We start from the raw sequence: 17,744 nt of genomic DNA, 5'->3' as shown, positions 1-17,744 counted from the left end.
CAACATCATTTTGCATGCATTCTTCATTTTAACCCATGTTTACTTTGGTTTTTACACCCAAAAAGAAAATATATTTTACTTGTGTGTAATGCCTTTCTGGTACCAAATTAAAAAAATAAAAAATAAATGGACTCACCTTCCTACTACCAATTTGAATGTTAAATATTTGTACAGATATGCTACACATTAGTATTAAATGCTCAAACATAATCAAAAGGCTCCACAATCATACACTAAAATTAAATCAGTCATCCCACCTAGCATATGAATATGTGATTGGGACTTTTTATCCCATGTCTCCATTGGACCCCAAGGGAGTCCACTTGCCTACCTTCTTCATCCACTATTGATAATATAAGAGCATGTACAATGATGCTCCATTTATTGCTTGGAGTACAATGATGGATATAAAGTATTCATAAAGACTTCTAAATTCCAAGATAAATAGAAAGTATTCATAAAGTCTTCCTTGGAGTGTTGCACTAATAAAAGAAGACTTAAAGCTCCATGTGTCCAAATTAACAAGACTCAAAAGGAAATGTCTAATAGGAAAAAAGATACAACTTCTCATTCAAATGTGATATTAATTCATCCACGAATAGAAAAATAAAAAAACTAATAAGATACTCACATTTATAGGGAATACATGTGGAATGTTCTAAGGAGTTAGCTTCAAGTCCTTTGCAATGTACACATGTTGCAATATTACAAGAAGATCATGTATCTTCCTAAACTTAAGATCATGTTGCAATATTACAAGAAGATCATGTATCTTCCTAAACTTAAGCAATCTTCTTTTCTAATGATTCTCCAGTATCTCAAAATAATGTACTTAGTAAGGTATGGTTATTAGTGGTTGAATGTAGATTCACGAATCCTTCTTAGATCTTGTTCCTTCCATGTTCAACAAAAAAAATGACAAAATAGAATCTCTAAGATGCATTTGTTGCCTTGTAGATGTCCTCCAAATGGATTTGAGAAGGAAGCTACTTGGGAGAAGGCAAACAAATAAGATAATATATGTGGAGTGGCATAAATTAAATGTCCAAAATGGAAGCATTTCTAGGAGAAAGACACCAAAAATAACTTTTCTTAATTATACTTACATGCAATAAAATAAGAGTCTAGGGGGCACCGTTCTTGGAAAAGGGGAAAATGTCAAATTTTATCGCTCCCCCTTTGGACACATAGAGGGCCCACTTGACATGGGGCCATTGCAAGAGCTAAAAGGGGAAGGGGTGTTTTGGGTTGTTGTCTCCAAGGGGGAAAAGGAAGTGGATAAAATGTGCACACTAACCTCTCTCCCATTAGCCTAGCTCAAAATTTTCACAATTAGGAAAGTCATCAATACCTAATCTAAAGGGTCCTTTTGGAATCCCAATTTCCATAATAAGGGGGTGAAGTGGATGATCAGGTAGCTTCAAAACGTGATATATTAAAATTTCAAATAAAATCTAGTATGCATGGTTCTTTACTTTAATATTGTATAACTAAATATTAAAGCATGATCAAGAACACTAGAATTTTCTTATATTTCTCATGCACAACATTTTATTTTAGTGCCATCTTTTCAATGCTAGTTTAAACCCAAACATCAAGTGTTTTTCCATTACAAACATTTATATTAATTACTGGTTGTGGTCCCAACTAGCAAAACATACATTAGTTGTGCATTCACAAATTTGATATTCATGTCCCAATAATGTGTTACAATGTTAGATGAAATCTAGCATACATTGTTCCCTATTAGACTACTATAACCTTAATATGAAAGCATGATTGATGACATTAAGATTTTCTTACATTTCTCATGCACAATGTTCTATTTTAATACCACCCTTTGTTACATTACATAAGTTTTTATTAGTCCTTGGTTGCAATCCTAACTAGCACAAAATATATTTTTCATTTATTCAAAAACTTAATATCCACGTCAATACCATGATCCAATGCAATCATTTGATTTAACAAAAGTTGCATAGGATATGCATTACAAATTTGAATGAAAAGCAATCACCTAATTTCTTATGTTAACAATTGTGTCCACCTCATCCCAAGCTTGAATGACTTCATGATACCAAGATATAATGTGATTTTGTAGCTTCGTAAGATACGAGCTTGTCTTTCCTTTCACCTAAATAGAATATGAATCAAGTGTAGATCTTCATGAATTATAATTTTCTTTCCATCTTCGAAGTCAAGAATGGCTCAGCACATGAGGACTTTGTAATTGCTTTTGCTTTGACAAACTTTATGAAAAGATTTAATTAGTTTGTATTCAACTGTATAAAAAGAGTTAATTAGTTTGTATTCAACTTGATGCCTTTTGTCTCGATCAAATATAAAGAATACTTTGAGGAGCTCCTAAACTTATGAATTCTAGACTCTAGAGTTGAGATACGTTGCACTTTGCAAGTCTTTAACAAATTGATTTAAGCTTAAGATCCATGTCACTAGTAAGAAAAAACATGATAGGAAGAGTATGATCTTTTAATATGCCTTCCTTCTCTTCTAAAAACTCAATCATGACAAGAAGAATATAGTCTTTTAATATGCCTTGCTTTCAGTCTACACTCGCACTTTCTTTAAACACAAAACTATGCATGATACACAATTTGCGGTTAAAAATCAAGATAACTTGCTAAGCATTTGAATAATATAGATCATAATCTTTAAAAACAATTATCATAATCATGTAAAAGTACTCAACAATATACTTTCTTTTTTAAGGAAAATTTTACCTCAAATTCAAGCCTTCAAATGAATTAAACTTTCACATCTACAATATCTTAAAGGCATCCTTTGATCTTATGATATGAGATATTACTTTCCATAAAGTATGCATAGTGATTTATATATTATTTATATGTTGAAAGAGTGATTTGCTAAGCAAAAACTTGAAACCATAATCTATGAAGGTAGTGACAAACCTTCCATGTGATGGTACTCCATAGAATTAGTTCATGCTCCTTACATGTTTTCATTATTTTAGCACCAACATCTTACAATCAAGCTAGAGAAATTTGTAAACACAAGAGTAGTGAAACTTCTCCCTTCAAACTATCACAACTAGCTAGAATGCTTCGCAGCAGCTTCGATGTCTCGAAGAGAACTTCGCTCAACAATCCATTTCTCATCTTTCTCTCTCCTCTTTTTCCTCTCTGTTTCTTTTTAATTCTCTCTCTCTCTCGCTCTCTCTCTCTCTCTCTCTCTCTCTCTCTCTTTGCCTTCTATTTTAGTTTATTTTTTCTCCTCTCTTGGTTCTCTCTCTCTCTCTCTCTCTCTCTCTCTCCCCTTTTTTCTCTCCCGATTTTTCTTTTCTCTCTCTCTCCTTTTATTCTCCCCGCTCTTCCTCCCCTTTTTTTTTCCTTTTTTTTCTTCTTCTTCTCTCTCTTTTCGTTCTCTTTTTAAATTCTCTCTCTCTCTCTCTCTCTCTCTCTCTCTCTCTCTCTCTCTCTCTCTCTCTCTCTCTCTCTCTCTCTTCCCCCCTCCCCTTAGTCTCTCTTTGAGTATGTAAATTTTATATTTTCCCTATATATAATTCTCTTTATATTTATATTCTCTCTCTTCTTCTCCTCTCTCTCTCTCTCTATGCCCCCTTTTCTTCTCCTCCCCTTTCTTCTAATTTTCCTTTTTTTCTTCTCTCCCACTCGCTCTTTTAAATTTTATCCTCTCTCTCTCTCCTTATTTTAATTTAAAAAAGTTTAAATTAAAACATTTAATCTAACTGAGAGAGAGAGAGAGAGAGAGAGAGAGAGAGAAAACCTAGGCCCTACACATGAGAGAGAGGGGAGAGAGGGAGGGGGAGAAGAAAAATGTTAATTTAAAAAAGACTTTTCTTTCCTCTTTCCCCCCTCCTCTCTCTGTCTTCTTCTTTTTATCCTTCTTCTTCTCCTCTCCTCTCTCTCTCTCTCTCTCTCTCTCTCTCTCTCTCTCTCTCTCTCAAGGTGTGTGAAAAACTATGTTTGAAAAACTTTAAATTTTAAAAATAGCTTTTAAAAATATTTAATTAAAAGAAAAGTTTCGATTTAAAAGTTTAATCTAACACAAAGAGAGAGAGAGAGAGAGAGAGAGAGAGAGAGACAGACAGACTTGATTTAAAAAGAAGTTTGATTTGATTAAAGGAGAGAGAGAGAGAGAGAGAGAGAGAGAGAGAACCTAGGCCCTACACATGAGAGAGCGGAGGGGGGAAGGAGGGGGAAGGAGGGGGAAAAGAAAGAGAGAGATTATAAGTGAGAGAGAGGAGGGGGTTTTAATTTTTAAAAAAAGAGGGAGGGAGGAAGAGGCTTTAATGAAAAAAGGGAGGGGGAAGAGAAAATGAGAGATTACACATGAGAGAGAGGGGAGGGGAAGGGGTTTTGATTGAAAAAAAGAGGTTTGAAAAAGGGGGTACGTTCGGGAAGCCCTCTACAGGTTCGAGGCTTTCCGAACCTATGGCAAAAATAATATAGTAGTAAGATAAGCAAGATTATATGTGGGTGTCATCTTTGCCATGCATAAGAATCACAAGGATTCACAAAAACTCTCTAGATATTGCAAGTTTTTTATTACCTTATAAGATGAAATAATAATAAAGCTTCAAAGATTTGAGACTTCCATCTTCATAAATTCTTTTTTTTCCTCCAAATTTAGCACTTCCCTTGAGGTCAAACCTAGATGTCGCATGGGAGCTATGCCTTGGTTTGCACACAACCATATATAAGGGAAATCATACTCTTTTTCTCTGTTTTTGAGAAGGCTTGAAATTTAAAAGATGCAACATGCCTCAAGGTTTTTTCCAAGGTTTGAACTCACACACCCATGTACATACCCATAGACAAGCCACTCGGGGTCCAATCCATTGGCTAGGGGAAATCATAATTAATAGTACTATTGTCAACAATTGAACATGTTTTCAAAAATATTAAGTTCCATGAATTTAAACCTCACATAAAGTTATATCTAAATGGTTTTACTCCACTCTTTTTCTTTTCCATAGGTGGTAAGCATGTGCACTTGTTTCTTTCATCAAGTAAATCTTTCTTTTGCAATGAGTTCACAAATCCATTTTTGAAGTGCGGAGAGACCTATCTTGGAAGTACTGCAACACAAGATCTTGCTACTGCTGATAGCCTATTAAGGGTACTAACACATACATTTTAGTCATAAAATGACTTCATTTTGTTGACGTCAAGGTGGGAAGTATCTCCTCCTTTACAAGAAGAATGCAATATCATATTTCATAATGTTCAATCCCTAACTCCTCTGAGGTCTTTGCAGTTAAGGATTTATTGGTTAATCGAAGCATTAAGTACTCTTTATATGTAAATGGCCGATATTTTGGAGTCAATCCAACATCATCTTGAATATATTTTGTGAGAGGATAAACTTCTGTATCCATTGTAGGGTTTAAGAAATAAGGCATGGAATATCTACTCTTGTTGGGGTTGTTTTGCACTCGATGACTTACACTTTTGTACTTTCCATTGCTCCATACCTTAAATAAAGTCACCAAAATAAGCATTGTAAGAGAAACATCTTGGATTACCTACTAGCAAACTTTAGGAAAAATTTAAAATTGTAGGTATATGTTATACTGTGTCAAGGTTTGGCTTTCTAAATTTACAATCTAGAGCACATTTCAAGGAAAGGATTGATGCTCTTTTAACCTTCTAGATATGAAGAACTAAGCATGCATGATGAAAATCTAGACTAAAGCTAGTGCACCTTTCATTATGTCATTACTTCAATGTAGCATGATATGTGCTTGCATATGCTTTTTGTCTTGCCTAATAACTATAAATGGAAAAATTTAAGACTTCATTTAGGCATGTGGTTAATACCTGAAGTATGTCTCCGATGTTGATAACTAGACCTCCTTTTATTGGTGGAACTGGAAACCATTCACCGTCTTTACACACTTCCAATCCACCCACTTCATCTTGAAGAAGTACAGTGAGGATGGAAGCATCTTTATGTGCACATGTGCCAAATTGAGAGGTGTTAGTCGATGGAGGATAATGGTGGGCCATGAATAGTGCATTCTTGTCCTTGAGACATTTTTCCATTATGAACTGAGAGGAAAGGCCCATGCCTTCGGATACTAGTTCCAATATAAGTGTGAGGAGATCCTCAACTGCAACCATGTAAACTTCAAATGCAGACCTAACATGGAAGAAAAACATGTCATAAGATAGAGACCATTACATATGATGCGTACTCAACTAAGAAAATGGGAATGAGTGCTCTTGTGAGAAGGTTGGACAACATTGTCCAAGGTTGGCATAGAGCAAATACAAGAAGAGTGTTGGAACTTTGAAGGCTTAAGTAATTTGTCCAAGGTTGACTTAGAACAACTACAAGATACTATTGGTGGAAAGAGTGTTTGAAGGCTTAGGTACTTTGTCCAAGGTTGACTTAGAAAAAATACATGATGCTATTACTAAGAGTGCTTGAAGGCTTAAGTGCATAATTGAACATTGAAGAACTATATATAAGAATGTGTCTATTTTTAGTAAGGCCATGCATGATAGGAATGGGAAAAGCTAATGTGAAGGTGTATAGTAGACAATATTGTGTTTGGAAAATTAGATACAAATAGATATTTTATTGTGCTATTGCAATGTATAAGAATGTATTCAATCTTAGTAAGGCTATGCATGATAGTAATGGGAAAAACTAATATGAGGGTTTAGAGTAGACAATGGTGTGCTTGGAAAATTAGACATTATTGGAGTATACTCATTCTTATGTAGGCTATAGATGATGCTGATTGGAAAATACTAATGTGAAGGTTTATAGTTGTTTTGTGCATTTTTTGCACTGAATGGCTACATTATGACGGACCCGATCATCATCCCAAAGGACAACAAGGACTCTAGGCAACTAGAAGATATCGATCTCGCAACCATTCACAACGCACCCACCCGCCTCTACCGACTGAGCTATGGCTCATTGGCAACGAAAAGGAAGGTTTATAGTTGATAGTAATGTGTTTGGAACATTGGAGGCAAATACATATTTGAATATTGCTGTGCCGTGAAGAAACACAACCCATGGTTTGAACTCAAACTAATGTACACTTAAACCAAGCGAGCTATGACCTTGAGTAGGTAGGTGTAAACACGAGGTAGGTGTAACGTGTTTAGCATTAACAAGGTGATGCAACGGTTTTTTTTTTTGGAGAGAGAGAGAGAGAGAGAGAGAGAGAGAATTGGTGACTACGAGTGTATTTCTGGTAGCGAATACCACTGCCAAAGTAGCAATACGTAGAAGAGCGAGCCGCTAAGCATCAGCGGAATCGCAAGGCTATGGCGAGTGAGAGGGCCGCTTAGCTGACGGAGAACGGGTGGAGCAGACAGACAGACAGGCAGACAGAGAAGAGAGAGAGAGCCTCTCGCCTGAGGTTGGGGGGTTGATCGGGCCAGACGTTGAAGGGGGACCAGGGGCCGACGCAGAAGCAGAGGCGCTCGCGGTGGTTGAGCTCGCCATGGGTGCGGTCGTCGTCGATGAAGCCGGTGCGGAGGGGGGCTTTGGCGCCGGGGGGCTGGCGGGCCTGGCACTTGACATCGCGGGGGAGCCGGCAGAAGGCGTCCATGGCCGCCAGCGCCGCTTCCATCAGCGCCGGCTGGACGCCGTGGTTCACCACCTGGAAGAAGCCCCACTCCTCCGCCGCCAGCACGATCTCCCGCACCACCTCCTCTCTCCTCGTCATCGCCCGCCTCCTGCTCTCCTCCCCTCCTTCTCCTCCTCCTCCATCATCATCATCGCCCGCCCTGCGTGAGGCTGGCAGCATTCCCCCCACGTCGATCGTCGGGATACCCTTAACTAACTCGCTCCTTCCACTCGACACGACAGCCTGCGCGTCTTCGGCCCGTCGTCGGCCATGGCTTACGCTGATGCTCTCACTCCCCACTCCTCCTCCTGCTGCTGCCATCATCACCTCCGTCGACATCGCCCGCCCCCTCTCTACTCTCTCACTTGCCTCCCCTTCTTTCCACCCCTTCTCCTCTCGGCATTTATTTATTTCCCTCTCGGCCTCCATTACTTACGACCAACTCCGCGTCCTCTCCCCGCATCTCCTCCTGCTCATCACGACAAAAGAAGACCTTGCTTGCCGAGCCCCTCCAACCACAGAATTCTTTGTTGCGCCTTCCGGTGCGGCATGCCCTGCGATGCCGACAAATCTTGGAATTTGGACCTGCCCTCTCATCTCAATAGCCATGAATGTGAAACCATCGACAATGACCCCGGCTCATATTCGTATCACCAATAATTTACAGGACAAAGATCTGAAGGTGTGTCCGACGTATCTACCTTTTATACGCCGCAAAGATTTTAAAGCCTTATTTTACAGGCTTTTATCACAGCATGCTCTACATATCCTTATCTCTACATTGGACGCTTTTTTTTCTTTTTTTTAACTTCTTTCTTTTTGTTTTTCTTCTTTCTTTTTGTCAATAGTATCTTGCAATATTAGAAATGACAATTGCCGTTACAAGACAAAATGCAATTTATCGAAGAGATTGCATGCCTTTTATAGGAAACTTGTTAAGTTTTTTTACTCGAACAATACATGTTTTTGTAATTGAAGAATATTCAACGATTGCTACTCTCCACATAATAATAATATCTTCCAAGCAAAACAATAGAAATTATTCATGATAGTAGCAAACACACTTAGTTTTAATACTTCAAAGTGTTTGATGGCTATTGTCCAAGTTTCATCATACATGAGATGCGTGTTTGATGGCTATTGTCCAAGTTTCACCGTACATGAGATGCTCGACACATATGCTTCAAATCAAAAGCACAAGTATGTGATAAAGGTCAAGAATGAAAGACTTGTTAGTAACCTAATATCCCATTATGATTTAGAAACCAAATGAATGAGAGAACTATTGAAGCAAGCTATAATTAACTAATGTTTTTGAGTTATTCAAATTATTACTAGCATAGCATACTTGTAATATATAATACACTTGTGAAAAAAGAGTAGAGTCTAATTCTTTGGGTGAAGTTCCCCAAATAGGGCATTCATGAATAGGTAGATTTCAAGAAAATTGGATTGCGAGCAAGCTTGGGGCTAGGTGGTTCTTCATTATCTAAGATGTAATCATCTTTTGAATCAAAAGAAAGTAGATGAGATGGTAGGCAAACTCCTAAGATAGACCCAAAAAGAAGATGTGAACATAAAAGTAAATTAAGATTAATAATTTACATGTGGACCCCTTAAGTTAACTTAGAGGTTTTTTTTTTTTTTTGGGATAGCACCACCTTGTCACCAAACCATTGTAATACCATACACCCTAGTAAGCAATACTAACAAGGGCTTTGTGGACTTTTTAAAAAAAGACAACAAATAAGCTTTTTTTCATTGAACTTGTGCATCTCTACTACCAACACCTTGAGCTCGTTGCTCTCTTATGTATAGACTTGAGTATTTTTAACTAATTAATATAAGAGACAACATCCATCAAAGTCCCCTCAATTGAGCATTTGTGACTTTTGTGCCTAAGCTATTGTTCAATTAGCAAATAAATGCCATTCCATCCCCTTAGGTATAGGCAAACATGTTCCACACCTTGAAAAAGGCCAAGAAACAAGGAAACCTGAAGGGGGAATGTGTTGTCAAATTATGTTTATGGCAACATTTTGTCAAAATTATGGAATTATATTTATCACATTATTTGCCAAAATTATAAAATTATCATGGTATTTTATCGAAATCTATTGTGGATTTTGTTTATTTTCCACATACTCCATGACTTATCATGCAAACATACACGTATGGTATTGGTCGCATTATGCCTAGCATATAGATAAAAGGATACTCGTGTGTGTTGTGTTGTAGTGAGTGGATAATTAAATGGAGTGAGCAGAATTATTATTTTTAAAGTATTCAATTTTGTGTGTAGAATTTATGCGCTCTCTAGCATGGAAAAATATTACTGAAAGCATTGTATGCGTCTATTAGTGTAAGGATTTTGCGTGCACACATATCCAATAGATTTATTTTTTATCTATTTATTAGAGAAAATAAAATACTTTTTGTAAAACTATTATAATAGAGTGTGTTTTATAAAAGCAAGTCATACACAAAGTGAGAAAAAGTAACAAACACAAAGTGACAAAAGCAAGTCATACACAAAGTGAGAAAAAGTAACAGACACAAAAATGCTTTCAACATAGTTTTAGCACAAAATCTCACTTTAATATTATAAATACATGCATGGGGGAAGTGCTCACCCATACATGGGAGGAGATTGTATCCAATCTTTTGTTATGCAAGCACAATGGTGTTTTCTTCTCTCATGTTATTTGTTCACTCTCGAATTTATCTTTAATTATGCTCTATTCTATAGTGAAGGCCTGCAATATTGGTATGAGAGCAAGGTGATCGAAGGACACATAAACATCAAGAAAGGAGCCATCCATTCATGATTGTAGTTATCATCAAGGCACACTTCATTATCCACTAGCCACCACATGCCTTGCGAAGTGGTTATTCTCCTAAAGTTGAAGGTTTCCAAGGGTGGTGCTAACATCAAGAAGCCAAGGTTGAAAAGACGGGTAAAAGCTTTATCAAAGGTTTTCCTTTTTCTTTGATCTACTGGAATACCATGATGGTCTGTTGATCTAAAACCACCTTTATTAGTGGTTTTGTTTCCATTAATGATTTTACTTAATACACGCAGAGAGAGAAATCAGTTGCGTCTGATCAATTTGTGCCGCCCTAATATCTCCAAAATTGTTGAACATCACCTTCACCTCCATTGTTTTGTCCCCCACCATCGATGGACAATTGTTGCTATGCTGTTTGACACGACACCTAAGCTTTAAGCTTTTTTTAAATAATGCAATATTATATTGAATTAATCCAAAAAAAAAGGTTTACATCTTCCACCAAAAGGGGAGACGGATCTAACTGAGACGTCTCAGCTACAACACTTAAGAGCTTTGAAACAGGCTCTATAAATAGAGGCCTTCTTTCCTAGACCTTTCAATGCAGTCATTACATCACACTTACATTGTTGTAGACTAAGAGGGACAAAGAAAGGGACACTTCCAAATAACTTCTTGTTCCTATGGATCCAAATGCTCCTAATGACTATAGCCCTGATGACATTCTAGAGAGGCACCTTGGCTTCTCAAAGAGGCCCAAAGTCACCGAATAGGGCTCCCTTTGCATTAATTTTAGCATGCGATCCTACCTTCTCCACCCATCTACTTAAAGCCTTCCATAATCACCTGACATCAATGTAGTCCCAAAATAGATGTTGAGCAGATTCCTCCTCCTTTTTACATAGCACACACATAGGTGAAACCTTGGCAGACTTAGCTATCCTATTCCGAGTAAGAAACTTATTCATTAGGACTTTCCAAAGCACTAGATTAAGCCTTCGAGACAGGGTACTGGTCCACACAGCCCTTGCCCTTATTTTCCATGTCCTTAACTTTGTTCTAGGGTAATACTTCTTCCAGCATTCCTACACCTTTAACACATGTCTCACATTATAGTGATTGAAATCATCTCTTTTGAGACTGCCTCACAGAGCAGCTTCCTACACCTTTAACACATGTCTCACATTATAGTGATTGAAATCATCTCTTTTGAGACTGCCTCACAGAGCAGCTTCCCCTTCTCAGTTTGATAGCACTTCATCAAGGCCATCGGTCTGGTTCTAAAGGATGTCGGCCACTCTTCTCTCCTATTCATTAGAACCATCCCCAGCCAGTTCTTTCCATTCTCACTCAATTGAAATCTATGCTTACACTCCTCCAGTGACAGGAAGCAGAGCTCCCTCTGTTCCCATATATCTAGCCATGTCCTAATCCCTTTTCCATGCATACTCTTTGCTATCTTGGGCTTATTTAAAATAGGTGTAAATTCATCTTGATAGGTAGCATCTGAAAACCAAAGGGGCTGTAGTAGACTTGGATCTTCTCTCCCATCAGGGCAACCCCTCCATTCAAGCTCATGTATTACACTTTTCCAACTTCCTATTAGCATTTGCAAACTCTTGTGGGTTTTACAAGCAGTTATTCACACATAAAGTATATTATCTATCTTGCAAGATCCAGTGAACATGGAAAATATGGAGTCTCCATTATCAAAAATCACTTTGCAATAACAAATTGATGCTTTTTAATGTAATTTAAATGTGCTCACACAAGAACTTCAAGAGCACAAACATCAATCAAATCATATGGCTCAAGATGAAGATGATCGGATTGCTTAGATTTTAAAGGGGGTTTTTTAAACTCAACAAGTACAAAAAGACCAAAAAATAAGCTATAAGTCTTTCCAATTTTCTAAAATTGACAAAAAAGATGGAAATTTTGTTTTGTCTTGGTAGCCAGTTTGATGATTACTTAACGAACAAGCTTTTCCCACAAGAAGGATAAAATCCAGTGTGCAACTAGTTATTTGGTAGATAAAGCTTCTCTTTGGTGGAATGTCCTATGCCATGGTATTGATCATCTAAGGACATGGGCTGCTTTTCGAGAAAAAGTTAAAGAATATTTTCTTCTGCCTCTATTTCATCTTCAATCTAGGCATAATTGATCCAATTTATCTTGGCAAATTATCTTCAAGCTAGGTATAATTTATCCGATTTATCTTGGCAAGAAGGTGATATTATTTCTATCTAATACCAAAAGATTTTGGCAAAGACTTTTGTTTTTTTGCATGCTTAAGGAAGTTCCCAAGAGCGCATTGCAATGCAAATATGAAGATGGTTTTCAATGTGACATTCAAGCTAAATTGATTTCTCTTGAATCGACTTCTCTTTATAAATGCTATCTTTTATGTCCATAATGCTGAGAAAGAATTCCAATCTATTGCCCAAATGCTTCACACTCAACAATCTCATCCACCTCATTCCTTCAATAGCAATTGCAACCTGAAAATTATCATTCTAACTACAAGGGAATGGGGGTATAGCGACGGTTGTTTCTGACGCAAATTAGTGGCATCACTATTGTGTTGCAAATAGCAACACCAATAGCAATGCCACTCTAAGGAAAAAAAATCGGTGAAAACCCGAGCGCAGCATTTTGCCGCAAAGAGTTTGAGAGAGAGAAAAAGAGAGAGTGAAAGATATCGTGGCTTTGGGAGGGAGAGGGAGAGGAAGAGAGAAGGAGAGCTTCTCACCGCCGCCACTGCCATTCGCAAAGAAGAGGGAGAAGTGCACGAAGGAGAAAGAGAGGACATCACGAAGAGGAGATGAAGAATCCATCCTCGGGCCTTTACGATAAGTACATTGCCTCCTCTTGGTTTGTTATTGTTCTTTCTTCTTTTCTTTTGTTTGTTTTTCTTGATAATGAGGTGCATTGAGGGAGAAAGAGAGGAAATGAGAGAGGGAGAAGAAGAAAGGAAAAGGAAGAGAGAACGAGACAGACACACAGACAGACAGACAGACAGAGACATAGAGAATAAGAGAGAGAGAGAGAGAGAGAGAGAGAGAGAGAGAGAGAGAGAGAGAGAGAGAGAGAGAGAGAGAGAGAGAGAGAGAGAGAGAGAGAGAGAGAGAGAGAGGGAGAGAGGAGAATGAGTGAGAAAACAACAAGGGGGCAGATAGAAACAAAGAGAGAGGCAACAAAGAAAGAGAAAGAGAGAAAGAAAGCGAAGGGGGAGAGAATATGAAATGAAGAGTATAGAGAGAGATGGATAAATTGTGTTACATTAGTTAGAAAACTAAAGCTACTCCTCGAGGGAAGCGGGTGTTTAAATCGCCCATGGATTTTTCATGGAGCATAGTGCTCTTGGTTACCCAAGAGGATTCCATTAAAAATCTGAAATGCTAGATTAGGTCAAGTTAGGAAGGATCAAATGTTAACTGTCCTAGTGTGTCATCCTAGATCCAAATTAATGTTATTTTAGGCAGGCTGAAACATCCAATTTGTTAATAACAAGATGGCCTAGAGTCTACATGTCTTGTTGGATCTCAACAAGAAGATTGCAATACCGCAGATGCTAATAAGAGGGGAAGTACATGTGGCATCTAATCATGCAAGGTTTGATGATGATGTAAGGTTTTATGCCTTAAGCAACCCTAGGTCTATGGCTTAATCACATTAGGTTTGATAATGATTCAAGGGAAAGATTATTCCTCTCACAAGTATATGTCTTAATCAACCCGAGGTGATAATAAAAGGATTAACCTATAGGAAAAAAGGGGGCTGGCAACGCCCCCACCCCCATGGTCTGCATGCACCCAAATAATGGGGGGGATCCCACCCCCCTTTTATTTTTCTTGTTGGAGGCTTTTGGGTTTGTAGAGTTGCAAGGTCTTAAGGTTTATAGGGTAGCAGTGGAACCAATTTGAAGTGCAGTATAAGGAACTATTAATGAGTAGTGATCGAAACCATCATGGATGTGCAATATGAGGAACCATCTAATGAACCTTGCAAAAATTGATCCCACAACTGTAGTAGCTCCTCCATTATCCATGCACATGTGGATGAGCAAATGGATTTACAATCATGAGGAGAGGATGTATGGGGTGGCAGACAACTTGTGCTTGAGAAGAGAGAGAGAGAGAGAGAGAGAGAGAGAGAGAGAGAGAGAGAGAGAGAGAGATTGTCAAATAACTCGTACAACTTTGAAAGATTGCCAATTTGGGACTAATATCCTCTGTCAGGTTTTTTCTTATAAAATAAAACTACCTCAAGTCTGCCAGATTTTCCAAGTCAGTCGGAATGGCATCATCTAGATTGTTGAAGCTTGAGTACAACTTTGAAAGATTGCCAATTTGGGACTAATATCCTCTGTCAGGTTTTTTCTTATAAAATAAAACTACCTCAAGTCTGCCAGATTTTCCAAGTCAGTCGGAATGCACCATCTAGATTGTTGAAGCTTGAGTACAAAATCCTCAACCTAAAACAATTTCTCAAGGCAACGGGTATCTCTCCACTAAGCAAATTATTATGCAAGCTTAGAATGCTCGCATATGGTCCCACAACATTGTCTTTTGGATCATCAATTTGGAATGTCTGGAAGGATATGGAGCTCAACTCGATGGGAATGCTACCAAATGGGAAGTTGAGGGAAGATCCATGATAGTGAGACTTGAGTAGCTGCCAAGCGACATTGGGATTGGTCCTATGAAATTGTTGATGTGAAGGTTCAAGACTTGTAGTTGAGAGAGTGTGTCTAGCACTGAAGGTAGCTCACCTAAGAGGTGGTTGGAAAAGAGTGAGAGGTCCAATAGTCTAGTGCAATTCTCCAAGGCTGGGGGAAATGCATCAGAGACTTGGTTCTCGTAAAGGCACAATAGGAGCAGGTTTTGAAGGTAGCCATAATCTAGAGGTATGTTGCCCTGAATATTCTAGTTGATAGAAACTTCAAAATAAATCAATTGGGAGCAATTGCCTAATGATGCTGGTAGCTCCCCATCCAAGTTATTAAACCAAAGAAGTAGAACTTGTAATTGAGCCAGCTTACCTAAGACAAGGTTCTACTAGTCAGGTTGTTTTGTGACAGCTGGAGCACTTCTAACTAAGTGTAGTTTACCACTTCAAGTAGTATGTCTCCGTGGAGTCAGTTATCATCTAAATCCAACCCCTTCAACTTCTATAACCTGCCTAATGACAAGGGTATTTGCCCATAAAAACCATTTTGGGACAAGCTCATTGTCCTTAGATGTTTTGGCCAAATTGGAGGCATGAGGCTAGTCAACATGTTATTTTACAAATCCATGACCTTAAGTTGGGTGAGATTGACTAGGATTCTAGTAATGGTATCCTACAATCCCAATCCTAGTAGCTCCAATCTCACCACTTAACCTGTCCCTTCGGGACCGCAAGTGACCCCTTGTCAATGGCAGTAATGCATTATATCGCCTCTAGTCTTATGATGGAGGAGGGACACATTTGTCCTCTAGCTTGAGAATGTGGATATTCATAGGAAGGCATTTGGATTGGATCTTTTCATTGGTAACAACCTTTTGAAATTCTATGCTAAGTGTAGTAGCATTGTAGATGTAGAGAATGCATTTGTTGGGTTGTTGGAGCACAATGTTGTCTCATGGGGTATTATGCTAGTGTTCTACCTTGAACTCAGTCAAAGAGAAAAGGCCTTGTAATTTTTCAAGCAAATGCAAGAGGAAGGGGAAAGCCCCAATAAGCAGGCAATCATAAATTCCCTTCATGCTTGTGGTAGAAGTAGAAGGATTTGTTGAAGAACAATTGTGTAACATGATGTGCTTGAATATGGTACAAGCTTTACATGTTGATGCCTCAAACATGCAGCTTACTTTGGATGTTTTTTGTTGGTAGTATGTTGATAAGCATATATGGCAAGTGTGGAAGCATTATAGAAGTAGAACATACTTTCAATCATGTGCTAAATCACAACATTGTGACATGGAATGCAATGCTTTCAACCTATGTTAGGCAAGGCCAAGAAGACAAGGGGCTACTTTTGTACAAACATATAAGAGATAATAGTATGGCTATGGACGATGTCACACTATTGTACATTTGGCAAGCTTGCAATTGAACAAGAAGCCTAGAGATTTTTATGCAGGTTTATTTTTGTATCATTTTTTCAAGGTATGATTTGAAATATAATTTGGTAATCACTTTGATTCTTTGACGAGCTACTCTCACAACTAGATGAAGTGGAATATAATGCTTTCATTGCTGGGCATGCACAAGAAGGAAGCTTAGAAAGCCTGCAAGTTCTTAGAGAAATGCAAGCACTAGACATTTGTCCAACTAAAGCCACTTTTCCGTCAATTCTCTCTGCTTGTAGTCATGCTAGCTTTGTCAATTAGGGTGCTCATTTATTTGAGTCCATGAGCACTTCTTACATTCTCAATTTAAAGCATTGTGTTGTTATGGTAGACCTATTTGGCCAAACAGGGGACTTCAGTAGAGCTGAGTATATATTAACAGGAATGCCTTTCCAAGCTAGTTTACCTCTATGGTTGTATTTGCTAGGTGCTTGATGTTCACATGGGAATATTCAACTAGGGAAACAAGCATTCAAATTATGCATTGAATATGAAGGCCATAGAGGCTATTGTGTTCATTATAATGTCAAATATGTGTAGTGATGCTTTGCTATAAAAGTATGTGAATAGAAATCATTATACTAATCAAACTCAATCAATGGTGGACACTCCATTCACTATATAGGGTAGGCTCAGAACCCATGGACTAGAGAAAAATTAATGTGCTCTTTACATGTGTGGTAATTTTGAATGTGTAATTATACTTGTAAAATTTGCCTCTCTCAAGTCCCAAGTTGGTTTGTGAGAATGCACAGATCATTAAAAGCAAGAAAGAGCATAAACATTGATACTACAGAGGAAGAACACACACAAAACTCAAATTGTTTGGGCAATGGAATCCATAAGAGTAAGCAAGAGATGTACAGTACAGTACCACTAGGATACCGACACAATGAAGGCCCGCAACAATACCTCCAATCTCCCTCTCTCCAAGGATACAAGATGGTGGATGATGCAAGATTGGAGAGTGGAGTATATATAGAAACCTCAAGACAAGACCCTAGGGACTCAAGATGAGACTTAAGAGAACTGGAGTGACCATGATACATAGTAAGCCAACGCTCTCTTAGATCATGGGTGATCGGTACAATAAAATATATAGTGATGGGAAACATACAAGCCCTTAGGAATTATGTCCCAAACCACAACAATGATCTACCAAAAATAGGGAAGAAGCTACTTATGAAGGACCGAATCCTCCAAAAGATGGTGATACTAGAAGAAGCACCATTGCAACAATTGATG

At 38.1% G+C, this 17,744-nt stretch overlaps 1 protein-coding gene across 1 annotated transcript; it reads right to left on the bottom strand.

Moving 5' to 3' along the window:
- Nucleotides 1-4,891: 4,891 nt before the first annotated feature.
- Nucleotides 4,892-8,185, bottom strand: LOC148030876 (flavonol synthase/flavanone 3-hydroxylase-like). Its single transcript, XM_087684409.1, has 3 exons — nucleotides 7,380-8,185; nucleotides 5,823-6,144; nucleotides 4,892-5,476 (listed from the first exon to the last, which is right to left on the bottom strand). The coding sequence occupies exons 1-3, from the start codon at nucleotides 8,021-8,023 to the stop codon at nucleotides 5,213-5,215; spliced, it is 1,230 nt and encodes a 409-aa protein (XP_087540535.1). The 5' UTR covers nucleotides 8,024-8,185; the 3' UTR covers nucleotides 4,892-5,212.
- Nucleotides 8,186-17,744: the final 9,559 nt, after the last annotated feature.

Source organism: Lygodium microphyllum, chromosome 9 (assembly GCF_053477565.2).
Source record: "Lygodium microphyllum isolate KBCC chromosome 9, Lygodium_microphyllum_v1.1.10, whole genome shotgun sequence".
Classification (NCBI taxonomy): Eukaryota; Viridiplantae; Streptophyta; class Polypodiopsida; order Schizaeales; family Lygodiaceae; genus Lygodium; species Lygodium microphyllum.
Note: the sequence above shows the minus strand (reverse complement) of the source record. Positions and strands in the feature narration are given on the sequence as shown.

Coding starts and splice junctions, on each gene's coding strand:
- LOC148030876 (XM_087684409.1), bottom strand. CDS start 8,023: ATGGAGGCCGAGAGGGAAATAAATAAATGCCGAGAGGAGAAGGGGTGG. Junction 6,145..7,379: donor GATCAACCCCCCAACCTCAG/GCGAGAGGCTCT, acceptor CTTCCATGTTAG/GTCTGCATTTGAAGTTTACA. Junction 5,477..5,822: donor ACATCGGAGACATACTTCAG/GTATTAACCACA, acceptor ACTTTATTTAAG/GTATGGAGCAATGGAAAGTA.